At 38.8% G+C, this 17,935-nt stretch overlaps 1 protein-coding gene across 4 annotated transcripts in view; it reads right to left on the reverse strand.

The window, feature by feature from the left end:
* Nucleotides 1-17,731, reverse strand: part of LOC149198125 (uncharacterized) — a 328,910-nt gene extending 311,179 nt beyond the window's left edge. Inside the window, exons 1-3 of one of the 4 annotated variants that reach the window (XM_089406107.1) lie at nt 17,378-17,730; nt 16,935-17,220; nt 10,583-10,680 (exon numbers count right to left, since the gene is read on the reverse strand). In XM_089406107.1, the coding sequence (XP_089262233.1) occupies nt 10,583-10,673 (91 nt within the window). In that variant the 5' untranslated portion in view covers nt 10,674-10,680; nt 16,935-17,220; nt 17,378-17,730. Of the gene's footprint in view, nt 1-10,582; nt 10,681-16,934 lie in introns of all 4 variants that reach the window. The other 3 variants (XM_089406108.1, XM_089406109.1, XM_089406106.1) reach the window with 3 other exon arrangements.
* Between the last annotated feature and the right edge of the window lie 204 nt (nt 17,732-17,935).

The raw sequence follows: 17,935 nt of genomic DNA on the forward strand, positions 1-17,935 counted from the left end.
TTTAGTCCCCAGTCGCTCGCACGCAGTGTTTCAGAGTGCGACTGGGAAGGCACAGTCACTCGCTTATCTGCCTGAAGGGTGCAACTGGGGTTCGAGATAGGTTTGGATAAATTCTTCCTCAGTCACTCGCTTTTCGTTCTTCAAGGAGCGACTGGAAAAGTCATAACCGCTCGCATACAGTGTCTCAGGGAGCGACTAGGAAGTTATAGTCACTCGCGAAATATCTTGATGAGTGTGACGAGGGTTCTGAGCTAGGGTTTGATAGTTGACTGCAGTTGACCACGAGATTTCTAAAGGCTGAAAAGTTTCTCTCTACTGTATAGTAATCTTGAAAGTTTGCTTCTGATTTGTATTGGGTAAATCTCACTGGATGATTATGTATTGGGCTCATTGTAGTCTCTGTTGAAACATTTTATGGCAATCTAATAAGAAGAAGATTTGAAAGGGTTTTCCCCCTAGTGGGGTTTTTCCCTGGTCTTTGACCAAACTGGTGTCTCCTATGGTTGTGCTATTGTCTCCTTTGTCATTGTATATATTGTTCTATCTCCAGCTATTGTTTATGATTGGAAACATTGTTAACAATTGGATGCATTGCTTAATGAAGAACTAAATTGGGTTGAAGTAATTGAAACAACATAGAACAATCTGAAAAATTAACACTACTAGGTCAAGTGGCAACAATGGAGCAATAGCCCACTGTCACCTTAGTTATAGCTCCCTGCTTTTTACGGACTTTCATTGATGGGAGGAGACCCGGTATAAAAGGAATCACAAGGATGAATAGATCAATGAATGGATGGAGGGTGATCCCTATTCACAAGAGAGGCTCAATTATATGGCTTACTTGTTTAAGACGCAAGGTTATGGGCTCTCTAGGAAGGGCTAAGAAGATACTTAAGCCTAGGTTTAGAGAATATCCCTTGACAAGAAGCTTCCTAGATCTAAGAATCCTCGTGGAGAAATGGCTTCTATGCAATCCTTGTGGAATTTGAGTTATAAAGTTGTGGGACCACAAAGAACCAAAGCGGACCCAAACCAGGTCAAGGATATGGATTTGATCAACACTAGAGGGGATTGACCTGTTTAGGGAGGAGAATAAGATCAAAGGACAAATTTTCTTTTGAAATACAAATGCAATGACCCAAGTGAGGACACTAACCCAAATCAACCTAGGGAAAGAGATGGTCTTGTGGCTAGGGCTTGCTATATCTCAAGATTCCACTATCGAATTTGACTCAAACTTGGAGGACCTCTTAAGAAAAGCCCAGCGCATTAGTGGACCAAAATTCAAGGGTTTTGGATGGCTACAAAGAATTTCGCTTGAAGCCCTAGGTGACCTATTAGGGTTAGGCCTAGAAAGAGGGAAATGCGAGAAAGATATTTGTTTGAGTGACCACCAAGAAGCTAGATCAGTGCCTTGCCCTAGAAGAGATGGAGTCAAGGTAATTTTGAAATTTGGAGAGACTATTACCCAATCAAGGAGTGCTTAAGCAACTTCGCATCGCAAACTAGGACATGAACTCGGATACCAAAGGATTTTATACTTCAATGTGCAAGAATTGATGACCTATCAAGGTGTATTCAATGAAATTAAACCACTAGGAACATTCATTCATCATACATGATACATATAACATATGAAACACTTCAAAAGTCCAAAATTCCACCAATTCACATAGATTAGGGCAAATTTCAGATCTAGAGAACGAAAATCCCATACATTCTTCATGTGACAAGATAAATGTAAAGAATGGACATGAAAGAGAGCACTTACATGTACATTGAGTATATTCAATCATCAATTCAAGACAAATTTGAAGCTCCAAGACCAAGAGAAAAGTATCCAAACATCAAAATTCATCCATGAAACCAAACTCGTCCTCCAAAAGGGAATGTGAAATTCTCACAAGAGCTACTAATCCAATCAAAGTGATGATGAGAGGAATGAATGAGCCTCTCATCTATTTATATCCTTCCTAAAGAGTTTGATTTGCCTAATTAGGCCTAATTAAGCCCCAAATAATAAAATAATGTGCAATAATAACATCCCTTGGTGACAAGCCCACCAAGATAGCTCCATAATACAAAAATAAGCCTCTCACGAGGGCAAAATAGTAAACATGATAAGTTGTTGGGCCATTGAGAAGGCCTTGTGGAGTCCAAAGTTTGCCATGTTGAGAGAATGGGCTCCAAACGCAGTGATCAAGGGGTTGGCTCCTTGATATCCATGCAAGTCACATGTGGTGTCCCCAAGTGGGTGTGTGGGAACAATAACATCCTCATGGGTCTCCAAGTATATCGACAATGCTTGTAAACCATTTGTAAGGGCTAGAATGATGGCATAGCCCTCCCTTTGTTTCCCATGGTGAGGCACATCCTCGTTTGGGCCCTAGAACGACTACCAAGTGTATGGTACAACTGTGAAGTCGGTTGGATGTGGTGATCAAGGTGCATCATCCTCATCCAAAAAGGTGGAACACGAGCAGTTAATGAATGGTGTTGGGGATCCATGACATGCTCTCTGCTATGGTGGAGGCCCATGGCTCTCAACACTCACCCTACAAGTGTCAATGTGGCCCTCTGGAGGGCTTGGACCCCATATAGGGAGACCCAAACACCAAATGGAGACCCACCTGCAATCCCGCATAAGATCCGATGCATCCCCTTGCCCTCTAGTACAACAAATCGTTAGAGTAATCAAGTAAAAGAGCTTAAAAATCATGGAATCAAATGGACACTTCATGGTGGCATGCCCTTCCATAGTGGGCTTCGGCATGTACAGGTGTCTCTAAGCTCAATAAGGGGGTTAACCAAGGATCCTATTGGGTGGTTTCAGCCTTTAAAGGGGGCGATATGTCCATGGTACATCCATTAAGTGGTAGGTGGTATGTGATATAATGATGGAACGGAGTGGGGATCAAGGGAAGGCTCCAAGCCACATGCCATGATACAAGGGTAGCTATAATAAGGGAAGCCCACACTTGGGCATATGAGTGTAGAAGGGAGCAATTGTGGTACATGAGTTACCCCAGCCTTTGTTTTTCCACCCTTCTTCATATGCCTTTTTCCTTTGATTGATTTTTTTTCATAACTACTCGAGGCTCCAGGGGATGAGAGCATGATGTGAGCATACAGGAGTAGATATCCACTTTAAGGTGGGGCAGTTCATTGCCCACCAGAGGTTGGGAAAATCATGGGTTCCTTAATGTGGAGGGGGCTCATCTAGGGTCCATAGTAACCAGGGTGATGGCCATAGATAAGGGGTAGAGCTTATGCTTGGTTTTTGCCCATGTGCTAAATTTGTATGTCTCGGCCATCTTTTGCATTTTGCTGTACATTTATTGTTGTATGTGGCCAAATTATGCTTTTTCTTTTCTTTTTAGCTACATCAACCTCAGGGGCATCGTTTATAGCCCAACCCAAGGTGTGGTCACGCGAAGGGAGAGGCTCGCCCTATGTGGACCCCGTGAACAAATGTGGACCCGTCTGGGAAAAGTGATAGATGGGGTTAAAATGAGCGGAGAGGAGTGATGTATATTGTGTCGGGAAGCGGGACCACCCAACCAAAATCGGGATTTCCCATGTAGTGTCAGCCCTAAAGCTAATAACCAGCAAAAGAAATCCCAAGGGACTAGGATACAAGGTTAATCGCCAAATCGGGCAGAGGAGACAAGAGCACAGACCTAGCCACTCTTTCCGCCGAATCCCCCCACCAATCTATGCCCAAAAGTGTCCATGATAAGTAAACAAAATCACTAAACTACACTAATGAAAAGCCATACCTTTGGGGTCGGGAGGCCCATCTTCAAACATATGATCATAACAAATGGGCGAGGGACCACATGGTTGGCTCAGGTGGTGGAGATAGTGCCACATCGAGCTATCTAGTGGCCACAAGGGGCTGCTGGTTGTCGGCTAAAGGACCATCTAGGAAAAAAATGTCCTATGGATACCACCCACAGGTGGTGGGTAACACTTCCAACTGCTAATTCCTAATGCAAAAGAGCTCCAAGACTTCGGTAGACCTAGTAGAGCAACAATCACAAGTTATTTCTCATGTATAACTTCATCAATCTCTTGGTGTTCATCTCTTATTCTAGAGATCCTTACAAAGTATGATGAGACAATATCATCTTTTGTCATCTTTATTGTTCTTAGTTCATTCTTGAGACTAGCTATTTGACCATTATCTTGATGTTGAACAACTTGGAGAGGGATTCATACATTTCTTGAGCAAAGTCTATGTTGGATATGTATGGGATTAGATTGTCCTTTACTCCATCTACTATCAGATTCATGGCCAAGATGTCGGTTTCCCTGAACTTCTCCTTTCCTACATCATCTATAGGTTTCTTGATTTTTCCTTAAACAAGATCCAAAACTTTATGCTTAGCGAGAATAAGATTTATCCTCTTCTTCCATGCCCTGTAGTTGGAGGCTCCTTCTAGCTTATTTTTTCTCTTCATTGTGGTTGGCATAGTCTATAGATAGTAGGCTTCTCTTCTTATATGATCCTTTCCTTAATGGCCTTCTCTTGTTCCTTCTTCCTTAATCTTTCTTTCAATTGACCTTCAAGCTGCCTTTTTCCTTCCTTCTTTACCTTAGCTCTGATACCATGTTAGAAAATCAAAAAGGCAGAAAGATTCTCTTATATTGATAATTACTTGTGATATTCTTATAGTCTTATTATTTGTTGCTCAATAATTGTCATTGATGAAAATATAAGCACGCTTGATGGATGTTGCACTATTGGAAGATTATAATTGACGACATACTGGATGACAAATATTATTGTGTGACTTTAAACAATAATCCATTGTCAAAGTAATAAACTTTGGAAACTTTTAACCAGAGTTCACAAATGAAAATATAACACAACGCATATAAGAAAACCCTATCGGAGAAATATCATATCAGCATTTTTATTGTGTGTCACCACTCAAAACCTCTGATCTTCGATATGTGATATCATATAACATCTAATTTGCTTTGACTTCCGATATGTGGACCCAACTTGATTTAAGTTAACAATTTAATTATCAAATCGCATCTGCCACTTTATCGGAACTTTTGAAATGGCACCTCCGATAAGACCTAATCTCCGATTGCCGATATGGTTGCGGATCCGATTGGCTTTATCATAACGTTTTTAATATAATATCGCGTCCGCTGCATCGGAACTTTCCTATATCGCAAGTTTTGCAGGATGTATCATGTTAAAGCTTCTGATACCCATCCACATCTACTACTGATGACACTTGATTTGTTGACATTTAACCGACCTATACCCTGTCCCTCATGTCGACCTCCCTCCATGGTCACGTCCCTTCATTTTTCATAACAAAATGTGTATAAATGGGCAGCGAGGGCCCAAGGAGCCAATAGATGGACAGGTGTTGGCATGAGCTGGAACTCATTAGTTCACGACCATTGTTGACACTCGCACTTATTATAATCATTTCGGTATCAAAAGTTCTCACACACCCATTTTTTATTTTGGGGACTTCACCTCCAAAAGTCTTCTTGTCCTTGAAGTATTTCAGTGAGCTCGTTGAGTTGAGCACACTAGTCCTAGGTATTTTTGCTCTCTATACAAATGATAGGCTTAAAGTCAAAAATAGTGACCCATTTGATAGAGTCCTTAAGCTTTCCCCTTGAGTGAGGTTAGTGATCTTCCTATAGGGAGTGCCTACACTATAACAAACTCCAGCTCCACAAAGTATACAATTCAATCTCCTTTCTCAATAGACAATGTTTTCAATTACACTTACAAGACATCTCATCCAAGATACAACTCTTGTGCATGATCATCAGACGTATTGTCCTTTATGATTCCGAGATCTAGGGATTGTTCGCTATCATCTAACTTGGCTAGCACTGAGAGAGTCTCCAAACTTTCCCTTTGCATCAAATGACCCATTGCAAACAAGCAATTCCTTAGACCATCATTCCGACAGAGTTTGGGGCACGTCCTTCATGCCTTGAGGCCATTTTTTTATGTGCCCTATTACTAAACTTTTTAGTACAGCTACTAAGGTTCCAACAGCCTTGCTAAATGGGCACACACTAGGCAAGGATCCACTGTCATGTCGACCCAAGCCCCTGCTATTTAGGCTCAACACCCCCTAAAAATCCAAGGGAGCAGTCCCTAAATATCCTCAACAACTCTGATTCATGCCTAGTGCCTTATGTGGAATCAATGAGGTGGAGGTGTTCTTAATATGTCTATTGTCCTGTGTAAAAGCAGTACTAAACCAGTGCAAATTTCTAGCGGCAGATGTTAGTGACCAAAACAACTCAAAGATACGGCGTATAACCTATGGATTTTGGTCTACTAACTTTATCCTAACCAAATATGAAATTATTTATCAGTTTTGATGCATGGTTAAGGAGTTATAGCTGAAAATAGCTTGTCCTATATGACAGACTGTAAATTCTGCATAAAAGCATAGGGACATCAACCTATTTTATTTTTATCAGCCAACCCGTTGTGTCAAGACTCAAAACAACTCTAGGGAGTTGCCCTACTCATTGTGTCAAAACAACTCTAGGGAATTGCCCTAACGTGTGGGATGGCTAGAGGGTGATTATAGAGGGCTTTGGGGCCTCCCCTCTATTAAAATTTTACTGAAAATACAATTTCCAACTAGCTGGAAATTGATTTTCAGATTTATGGGTTATGTTTATTAACCTAGAAATTTATTTAATAATTTTAACACCTCGAAAATGAAAGACACTCAACTCTAATCTGAAAAATGCAACTATAAATCAATGTAGAGCTGAAAATATCAAGTTCTAATATAAGGTACTCACCTATAGGCCTGTAGAATTTTTTTCTGGTGACTGCAAAACGTGGTCCAACAAGGAAAATCCCTCCTAACCTACAAATCTACAACCAAAAGGCTAGATACAAGTGTAAAATGGAGGAAATAGGAACTTGTATCAAAATGGGGGTTGGATATCATAATTTCACTACTTTTTCCCCAATAAATAACTTGTTGAAAATTGATAATGTAAATAAAAACCAAGTAGTAAATCCTACCGTAATTGCATTAAAGTAAAAAGAGATTTTGAGATTTTTGGTTGTTAAAATTATACATGTACCTTGGAGTCTCACCTCTTGCCAGAGTATGAAGTAGATGTCCTTCTAAGTTATTATGCCTGATACTTGTCAAGGGAATGAGCTTGGTCCTTCTAGAAATTGCACCCACTATTGCTTAATTCACCCTGCAAACTTTCAACCCTCCTTAGGAGCGGCCTCCTCTTGTGGTGTGTCCAACCTCTATCCTTTGTGTGTGGCAAAATACAAAACCCTCATAGTAGTAAAGCCCCCTTTTGAAGTAGTTCAAAACCCTTGGATAGAATCAACTGCAAAACAAAACAAAAAAACAAGTGGGAAGGCCCTAGTCTCTTCCACGTAATGTATTAGCCCCTCAATGGCAGAGAACATTAGTCTTAGAAGTTAAGATAGAATCTACTTGTTAGAAAAATAGAATTAGATTTAAAATTATGCCCAATAACAATAGTAAAAAGAGAAACAATAACAAAAGTTCACCCCACAATAATACAAAGTTTGCCTTGAGAGTTTACAAATAGATGAACTCTTTTCTTATGATATCGCTTGTCTCAACTTCTCTCAAGTGAACAACAACAAATTACAAATGAGGAGAGGCTACCCTTTTATAGAAAAAATTATAATTGCTAGTTAACAATTACCTAACAGTTAGTTTGACTCTTAATAAAATATTTACTAGTCATCCACATGTTAGTAAACTAATTCATAAAATATTACAATATAATTTTTAATTCATCCACTAGGGGGTTGACTTGAACAAAATTCTACAATTTAGCTCAAAATTTCCTTTGCTCATGGTCCATTGCTCAACTAATTGGCCCACTAAGTCTCCAACGGCTAGTTAGACTCTCTAATGGCTAGTTGACTTCACCAACAATTATTTTTTACTTGACTTTTCCCTTTAGTAATTCAACTTAGCCACATGGAAGCTAAATCTCCAACGGCCTTGACTTTCTAACTATTCTAGCACCTAGGTATGTCAAAACCAGCCTGGATCTGAATTGAGCATCAATCGAAATCATCATATCTTTTCCAACATTGCCACATCATCATGCCCTATTGGAGCTCTAACACCCTTCGGAATTTGGAGAAATTGATACATGGGTTTTGTCCTTCTCATTCTATAGACAGATTTTACATATCATACGTCAAATTCTGTCAAGTTTTTCCACTATTAAGACTCCTGTAAACCTGCCCTACCACATCATCACAGCAAAGTGGATGATCTCTAACGTCCTTCAGGATTTGCAAAATATGAAATGTGGGTTTTGTTCCACTCATTGAGTTGACCACTTTGATGTCATGCATGTCACAAACAACCCAATGCTTTGCCTAAAAATCCCATGGAAGTTTTTCTTATATCGTTGACCAAGTTTGATCAAGTTATAACTAGCCATCAGATGCTCAGATCGGGAAGATTCCACGTGGCATGGAATCCTCTCATCATGCTATATAACGAGACTAGGTTGACTTTTTTATCACTTGGACCATTTTGCATTAGGAATCATGAACTGCCTCGAGAAATGTGAAAGTTGTCACAAGAGACTGCTATGTTGTGAGAGTTATCATGAGTAATACTATACACCAAAGCCAAGGTCACCTACAGACTCTAGACATTAACCATGTGGAATGGCATAGGTGCCCCTTAACGTGGGCTAGACTAGATGTAGAATGACATAGGTGCACCTTTACGTGGGCTATACCAGATGTAAAATGACATAGGTGCACCTTGACACCGGCTGGACTAGACCATACACCAGTGATCACCACTACAAACGCAAGCTCCCATAAAACCATGATTCCTCATGTGAAGTCCACCAAGGTTCTCTAATTCGATTAGGGACGAGATTGCTTAGGTGAAGCTTTCAAGGGAAAAGACATGGTCTGACCAAAACAAAATGGATACAAACTCAAACTAACAAGATTCAAGTCTAAGATACCTAATACAACACCTCACATGGTTTTTACATGGCTTTAACTTATGACCATGGGCTTACAATGGTGGTGAATGCTGCACTGAAAAAATCTTTGTGCCCCCACTGATAGAGGGGTAACATGTCCTTATACCTGACAAATATCTTGGATTCATAGAGCTTTCAAGCATGTATCATCTGTGTACTTTAAGACAAATTATTAAAAATATGCATTTCATATGCATTGTAAACTTTCATATGATGAAATATCTTTTTACTAAAATTTACTGTATTTTCATATTTATTATTTCTTGAGTTTTTCCAAGTACAAGTCAAAATATTACTCTCTAGCTTTATCGAGTCAACTATCAGATTCAGTCCGCCCCAATTCCCTGCCACCCATTAATTCCTTGTCCCAATGATGAATTAACTTGAGCAATTTTTTTCATTAGAATAGCCTAACAAAGTCCCTTGTGAAGTTCCTTGCTAACACTTTGCTCCCTAAAACATCATTTTAATGTGTGGACAAGCATAAGATTCTGCCATATTTTAGCGATGAAGCATTTCAGAAAGGAAGTGTGTGTTCAGACTCCAGAGTCTGTTAGTTATTCCGATGACAGTAATAAGAATAAGTTTTATGAGTTATAGTAGGAAAGTAAAGTTTTACCCTTCAGAACCACATACAAGTAACTAAACCAACATCCATAGACATTTCATCCTCAACCTTAGTTACTATTCAAAATATAACAGAATTTGTCACTCAATTCACATTTCATGTGCACAAAGAAACTACAACCACGGATAGACTTTACAACAACCGATGTTACAAATGTTGTTTCAGGGAAAATATCACCAAGGATCCGGATCCAGACAGAAACTTATCAGATATATCAGAAAATATTGGCAAGAATAAACTCAGAAGAAACGGAAACCTGTAACACACAGGAAAAGTTGGAAAATTGGGATTGAAGATATCTGCAAGGCCGCAACAAACTAACCATCTTAGATGAGAACTTGTGGATTACCTCAATTTGGAACTTATGAATCATCAAGTCAAAAACAACCCACAGCAATGGTACCCTAAGTTTGTTTGCCATGTATTCTTCCAATAAAGATTGCTTGTGACCTTCCATATTGGGAAAGATTCTTGTATAGACTAAGATAATAGACAAAATGAATTCAGTTTCTCCCTTAATAATTAATTTCTACGATGTGAAGATCAAAATAATATAAGAACGACAAGAAAACAAACTTTGTTATAATTATCTTATCATGGCTTCACAAGGATGGTGAATAATTAAAGATGTCAACAATCACAAAGAGATCAACTACATTTTTTATTGCCACGAGGTTCTTTTATACTTCCATTGTTAAAAGAAGACTTTGAACTATCCCACGTAGTACTTAGACTACGGCTATATTGTGTCTGACTTGTATAAGCAATTAATTACATCTATTTTGAGTTCTGACGATTGTATGGACCTTATCTTAAACATCAATTAGTTAAGAAAAAGCAATAATAATTTAACAAATTTGTTTTGAAAGTATCCTAAAGGTAATGGACAAAAAATCCACTGGGGAAGATAAAACTCACAGATTTGAGCAGATGGACCAGTTATGAGTTGAGGGGCAGGAAAAACAGAGCCAATGCACCAAGAGGACCTCCATTCATCAAACAACTCCATTTCAGACCTGATTGAACTTAAACATGGTTAGACAAAACAGCAGTGATTCTCACTCCATAAACAAAACACTAGATGTGGTTAAAGTAATCCGAAAACAAAAATCCTTAAATGTAACCACTTCAACAGGTATGATATATTCAACAAATGTACAATCCATTACTCTTTACATCTTTTATAATTACATAGAACCCCACATAAGAAATGCAGTTATCATGAATATACTGTGACACACAAAAATACCCTCTAGATGATGTTCTATTGCATCAATCATTTCCTTGCTCAAGTACATATTTGTATGCATGGTCAACTTTGAACTAAATCAGTTTTTTAACTGAATCATACGATAGCCTCAGGTGTCTAGTTTAGGGATGGAGATATTGTTTATAGTTTAATGTTGTAAGTACTATGGTGCTCTTGTTATATCTCATTACTAGGGGTTAATATTGTTTTAAGTCTTTTTACACCATGTGGTACTCAGCAAAATTATTATTTTTGCTATCTCCAACTGCAATCCCCCAGTATAAGTGTTTAATGATCTGTTCAGATTTCATAGCTCTCGAGCATGTCCTTTGCCACCAACTTCTTTTGTAATATGATTTGTACCATAATGTTTATGTGAGAGAGATTTGAAGCATATGAAAAAAGAAAAAGAAAAATAAAATGATTGAAAAGGTTTCAACTGGGTTGTGTTTCAATGGTAAGATAAATGTCATGTCAAGCCACCCACCAAGGTTCAAATTCCCTTAAGGCATGTGTATAGTAAACACCTTTGTAAGCCAATTCACTTACAAAAATAAGCCAGTCTATGTATCCCCCAATGTGGGTTGTTTCACCCATGGAAGTGGGATCACAGGTAATTCTTCCTATCTAACTATACAGTACTTTCAAGACAAAATAATACTAATAGTGAATCAAAGGGCCTGATTATGTTCATTTTTATTTTCTAATGTCAACCAATGGGTAGTGATTGTGTCATACTTTAAACTGTCTAAAGGAGTAAGTCAGTCCTAATTAAAATAGATAGCTTCCCAGTCTCTATGATTATCTTAATAAATGATTAACCTTAATAAGTGACTTCATTCCTTGATTGTGATGCACCTTTGAGCACGATATTGAAAAGCAAAGTGTGTTTCAGAAGATTGCTTTCTTATATGCAATTTTTAAAAATATTAATAAAATTATTATTGTTGTTGTACAGTTAAAAATTTCTTTGAGTATACACATAACTGCATTCACATGAAAAAATTTGCTACATAATTTAGTTAAAAATAGGATCCGCATAAACACTAAAACATTAATATAGCAGAAGGAAACATTTTTTTTTCTTTTTCCAACCTGATTAACAGAAATGAGAGACACTAAACCAATATCAACAGCAATGGACTCACAGGAGGCACAAATTGTTGGCTTCTCCTCCTTCCATCATAGGCTGATAGTTGAGATGGCCAAAGGTCAAGGCAAGAAGAAAGGGTTTCCCACAAGGATAAGGCATGTGAAAGCCTTAAAAAGCCCCTAAGTTGAAGCTAAAACCAAACTAGGGTTTACACTAGGGCAAACAACTAAGGCAAAGAAAATTATGGACAAAATTGAAGTGAATGCCCACCAAAAAAGAAGGATTTTGTGGCAACATCTATCCTCTTGATGTTTAGACTCTCCAACACCAAAATTTCTCCCTCCCTAGGAATTTGCACCAAACCCTAGCTTGGCCACTTGGCCTTAAAGGGGCCGAATTAGGTCAAGAGAGAAAAGGAGAATATATGGATAAAAAGTTGAATTTGTTGAAAATGTAGCAAGTAAAGGTCTCCTGGCTTGTGCCTTAGCCAGTGAAGGCCTCAATTTGTCTTTCTCTAGTCAAGAGTGCGAGCTCATGAGTTAGGCTTCAGTTAGGATGAGTTTAATTTTAGATTACTGGAATAATCATCAAGATGGCATGCACAAAGTTGGAGCTCCAGTTAAGTGGAGTCCTCATCAGTTTGACTACAGAACGAGGTGGTAGTTACAAGTTCAGTTAGAACGATAGTTTTAAAAACCGGAACCGGTGACCAGACAGATCCACCTAATAAACCTAGTTTCAAACCAGAACCGGTCAAACCAAGACTGGTCAAATCTCAATGAACCAGCTTTAAAAAAATACATTAAATAATTAATTTTTAATTTAAAAAAAAAAAACTATTTTTAAGATTTAAAAACACGATTCCATGCCAATAGAGACAAATATGCAAAGTTTGCTCATCTATATACCATGTAAAGGTGAATATATCAAAATGGCACCGAGTGCAATACATATCATCGACAAAATACATAAGCAATGAGACTCTAAATGGCCTATAAAGTCCAAAAACAATGTTGAGGCCATTGGCCTACTACAAGACTACAAGTCTACATGTGATCAATCATCAAATTCATCACCACTACTAGACACAGGATCATCATCAAGAACTACATGGACATAATCTGGTTCAGAGTCTAAGGATGCCTCAGCCTCATCTACGACCTCAGTAGCCTCTTCTTGAAGATGCCAACTCTACTGACAGCTCCAAACTATCTCCAAAATAACTCCAACTCCAACTCCAAGCCTCCAAGATGACTACTCCAGTAAAAACTCAACACTTTCCAAGCTCCCAATCAAACTCACAAAAACTCCAAATGAGATGTGTGAGGCAAATGAAAGGGGTGAGCTCCTTTTAAAGGCTTGGAGAGGGTGTTTTTGGAGGGAAACAACCCTTATTTTCCCTCCAAAACACCCGAGAAGCTTCCTAAACCACGTCTTGTGGGTTCATTGCAGCCTTGGCAATGAACCAGCCGGTTTAGGACGGAACCGACCAGTTTGACCATAAACTGGCCAAAGAGGGCCGATTTTTGTGAAATTTGGGCGAAATGGACCTTCAACCAGGTTTTTTGGCCGGTTTGACTTGGTCGCCCAATGAAACAATCGGTTTTTAAAACTATGGTTAGAACAGGTTAGTCTTCAAGTCTTAATTGAAGGGAGAACGAGTTAAGACTCCGAGTGTTGATTGGAGAGAGAATCAATTGGACTCTCAGTTAGCTCCCAATCAGAACTCGAGTTTCTAAATTGAGCTATGCCCCTTACATGATTGAATTGGGCCTATAAAAAGGAGGACGAAGGCACGGGAAAACATATGACAGTTCATGAGTTTGTGAGATCAATCTTTGATTGTGGAGTGCATAGATTTGAGATCTTGTGTCCTAAGAAATAGGAGATCACGAGTGTGCTAGAATTTAGGAGATTGTGCACAAAGCTTGTGTCCTAAGGAATAGGAGACCACAAGTGGGCAAGAGAATAGGAGGATTTGCTCCACAAAATAGGAGCTAGGCTTGCACTAGGAACTAGGAGGATTTGCGCAAGGATTTAGGAGGTTGCTAGTGTGCAAAGATCAAAGAGTAGGATCAAGGGATTTCCAGAGGTATACAGCAGAGGAACAGTTGCGTGCTAGAGGGTCAAGATCAATTGTGTCAGCTGAGAATAGTGAGAAGAACCAAAAAGCTTTCTCAGTGATTGATTGCTTTGTAATAAATCCAAATGCTCAAGAACAATCAATAGGATACCACAACAAAGATAGCAGGTTTTCCCTTTTGGATTTTCTAGGTAAACAAGTTTGTGTGAATGTGTTTTTATCTCTAGTGTTTTATTTCGTTGCTTATAAATTGTTAAGAGACTCTGTATCTTGGTGAAAGTAAATTTGGTTTCAGTTTTCAGTTGTCGTGTTTTCAGTGATTCACTAAGTAGTTGCAGAGTTTCATGGAAAATTAACATGGTATCAGATCAAAGATCGGCATAAACACCAACACCAAATTGATCAGTTAGTGAAGAGGGTAGATCAAGCAAAAGGCTTGCACTAGAGTTGTGAAGAGCAGTTCTTTGGATAGCAGGATGGTGATTCAAGCAAGGTTGCTTGCAGGGAGCGACATTTTCAAAAGCTCTCGGGTCGAGAGTGAATTTTTATATAATATATATATTTTTTATTTTTTATTCATATATGTCAACAAAAGCATGTAGAATGATGAATTAGATATAAAAAGCATAAAAACATGGATTAAACCATATAACATCAATCATCTAGAAGTTATAATCTTCATCAACCACATGTCCACAAGTTACAAGTTCTCATTTATATAGCATGTAAGGGTGCACATAACCAAAATAGCATTAAGTGCAATCCATCTCTGAACCGAAAATACATCAAATAGGATCTAGATGGCCTCTAGCATCCAAAAAATTCATGCTACAACAAATACCTACATATCATCAAAATCATTGCCTATCTTGGGATCTTTGTCATTAATATCCCCCTCTAAGCATTAACATACGATACAAAAAACGTAGCATGTCAGGTCAAAATTTTGTTTGAGTGATGGGTATATTTTTAGTAGGGTCATGATAGAGGAGTTCGACAACCAATGTCACTAACATCAAGGTACATAGAGGGCTTGGTGCTCTTGATTAAATACGAGTTCCATACCCTAGTACATGACAAAATCCAATGGAAACATTACAATCCCCCAATTCTGAAATCCTGAAAAACTAATAAGTCTGTTGGATTTTGAGTGAGATCTAAAATTCTACTTTCTCCATATGAAATCTAATGAGGTCGGAACCACTCTCAAACATCCTGAGTTATTTCATGGTAATGTTAAAAATTTAAGTAAAAGGATGAAAATGAAATATAAAGGAGAATGTCACTTTTACTTTAAGAATTTAACATTACCATGAATTGCATATCAATACTAGGGCCATAGGCTTCTATATTAGGTTGCCCCTCCCAAAAAGTCTTGTTTCTTTGAAAAAAAATTGCTTTTGGAAAATCTTTGTGAAAAAAATTTGCAAAAAAGCCAAGGAGCAATTTGTTTTTGCAAGAACGAATTTCATGAGCGCAATTTCGAGAGCGCGCTCCCAAGTCGCTCTCTCTTGGAGTGCGCTTCAGGAGTAGATTCGGGGGGGGGGGGAGCTCCCTCACAACCCTGGTTCCAAGGACTAAGACAAGATCACTCTTTAGAAGGAGCCTCAAACTTCTGCTCATGGAAGGAGCGGAACTCATTAGTGTTGGAAGATAATGGGGTGCTAGAAGTTGTGAAGCAACAAATAGCTCCACCTCAATATGCCCAACAATTGATCCAACATAACAAGAATGACACCAAGGCGAGGAGGATCATTCTTGAGAGGGTCAGGGATCATATCATCCCTCATCTCCATGGGAAGAAGACAGAATATGAGATGTGAAAAGCCATCTTAGATCTGTATCAAGGTTCCAGTGATGTCAGGAAGCTTGCCCTGAAGGAGAAGCCAAGAAGTATCTAGATGAGCAAAGGAGAGCTCATCATTACATATCTTTCCAAGTTCACCCAAGTTCGGGATGAGCTAGCTGGAGTGGGTGCTATTGTAGCAAATAGTGACCTTGTGAGTCTTGCGCTTCTGGGACTTCATAAGTCTTGGGAGAATTTCCAAGATGCAGTCAGGGGCAGAGAGAATCTTCTCAGTTGGGAAAGGTTGTGGTCAGGTTGTGGTCAGACTGCATTCAAGATGAAATCCGGAGAGGGACGAGAGCTCAAAAATCAGCTCTGGCAGAGGACATGGAGAACTTTGCCTTGGCAAGTAAAAGTAACAAAGCCAAGGGCAAGAAGGGCCAAGGAGAAGCCAAATCCAGTCAGAAACGCAGGAAGAAGAGAAAGGATTTGAGCAAGATCAAGTGCTTCCATTGCCATGAGTTCGGGCACTATGCCACTAAGTGCAATTCATCCAATTCTAAAATATTATCACATTAGAATATTATCACATTATCTGTGGCGACAGTGTTCCTAGCTGCCCGAACATGAGTTTCATAACATCCCCACACACTGATTGGACTTGTTCAACATAATGAACTAAAAGCACTTCACATTGGACTTGTTCGGAAAAACCCAAATTTTATTCATATGGACATGAGAGATAGCCCTAGTCTAACTTTGAAGCTTTTTGGGCATATTTTTATGTCAATTTTATCTGAAATTGCGTTATATGCTCAATTCAAGTGTTTTAGAAGTAGTCTTCATGGTGCTAAATGGACCCTGAATCCATTTAGGAAATTAAACACTCATTTTAAATAACCAAAATCACAATTTCTCCACTATAGTATTGTCAGATTCCATGAAAAAAACTAATAATTAGTTAAACAACGCCCATGAAATTTCCTCCTATATCTTTCAATAATTGGATCATCTCCAAGCAGAATGTGCTTGACAATATGAGAAGTGCCAAAGACACACCTTTACGTCGACCCCGATAACCGTTCCTCTCTTGCTCAATGAACCCAAGTTCTCCCCGATAATCGTTCCTCTCTTGCTCAATGAACCCAAGTTCTGGCAAGCAACCTCTGCGCCCGACACTGAAACTACTACTATCACTCAACCGACCCGAGACAGAAAACGGGCCGTACGCAGGGCGCGGCATCACCTGACCGTAACGTCTGGCGCACGATTCCAACCAGAAGTGTTCCCACCGCATTTTATGCGCCGTCTGTCCGTTTTTGAAACGCCCTCGCTGAAGCCATCACTGTGTAGTGAAGAAACCATATATCGATCTCAGCCAGCAGAAACGCCACATGGTCAAAGTAATAAAACTCAATGCTTTAAATCGAAAATTGATCTTTCAATGGCGTAGTCTATAGGTTCTACGTTTTGGAGGGTTTTCCGGCGTATTTGGCAATTACGTGGGAGAGTGATGCCGATCAACGTTGTTATCGGATGGATGGTTTTGCAGGTAACGTCGCACAGCTGGGAAGGAATTTTGATTGTGACGTATTCACCTTTGAACAATTTGTGGTGGAAAATTCATCAAGTTCAAGCAAACTATCTTCAGTCAGTGAGCAGTAGGCTGCAGAGGTTAAGCAGTTATTAAAGTCGTTAACTTGCCCGGCCTCTCTTCACTTGAAAACCTAGAAAATCAGAACTATGTTTCGAATTCTGCATCACCTGTGTTCAATACTACGCTACTCCCTTCGTCAAAAACTTCGAGCTGCCCTTTTAAAAGATTTGACGAACCCCACCAGATACGAAAAGCCAAAAAAATTATGTTGGATGGGGCTGTCATATAAAGAGTTGAAGTTTATAAAAATATATTTTCAAAATTGTCTAGATGTAAATTTAGGTTTAAGTGGGTTTGAATGAATAAAATAGATATTTTTGGAAAAATTTTGTAAATTAGTTGAAATTTGAGTTTTTTTTGATAATATATATATATATCTTAATGTAAGTTATTTTTGGCAAAA

This window comes from Pinus tabuliformis, chromosome 2_2, assembly GCF_031772625.1.
Source record: "Pinus tabuliformis cultivar Carrire ecotype Pingquan chromosome 2_2, CPIR1, whole genome shotgun sequence".
NCBI classification, from domain to species: Eukaryota; Viridiplantae; Streptophyta; class Pinopsida; order Pinales; family Pinaceae; genus Pinus; species Pinus tabuliformis.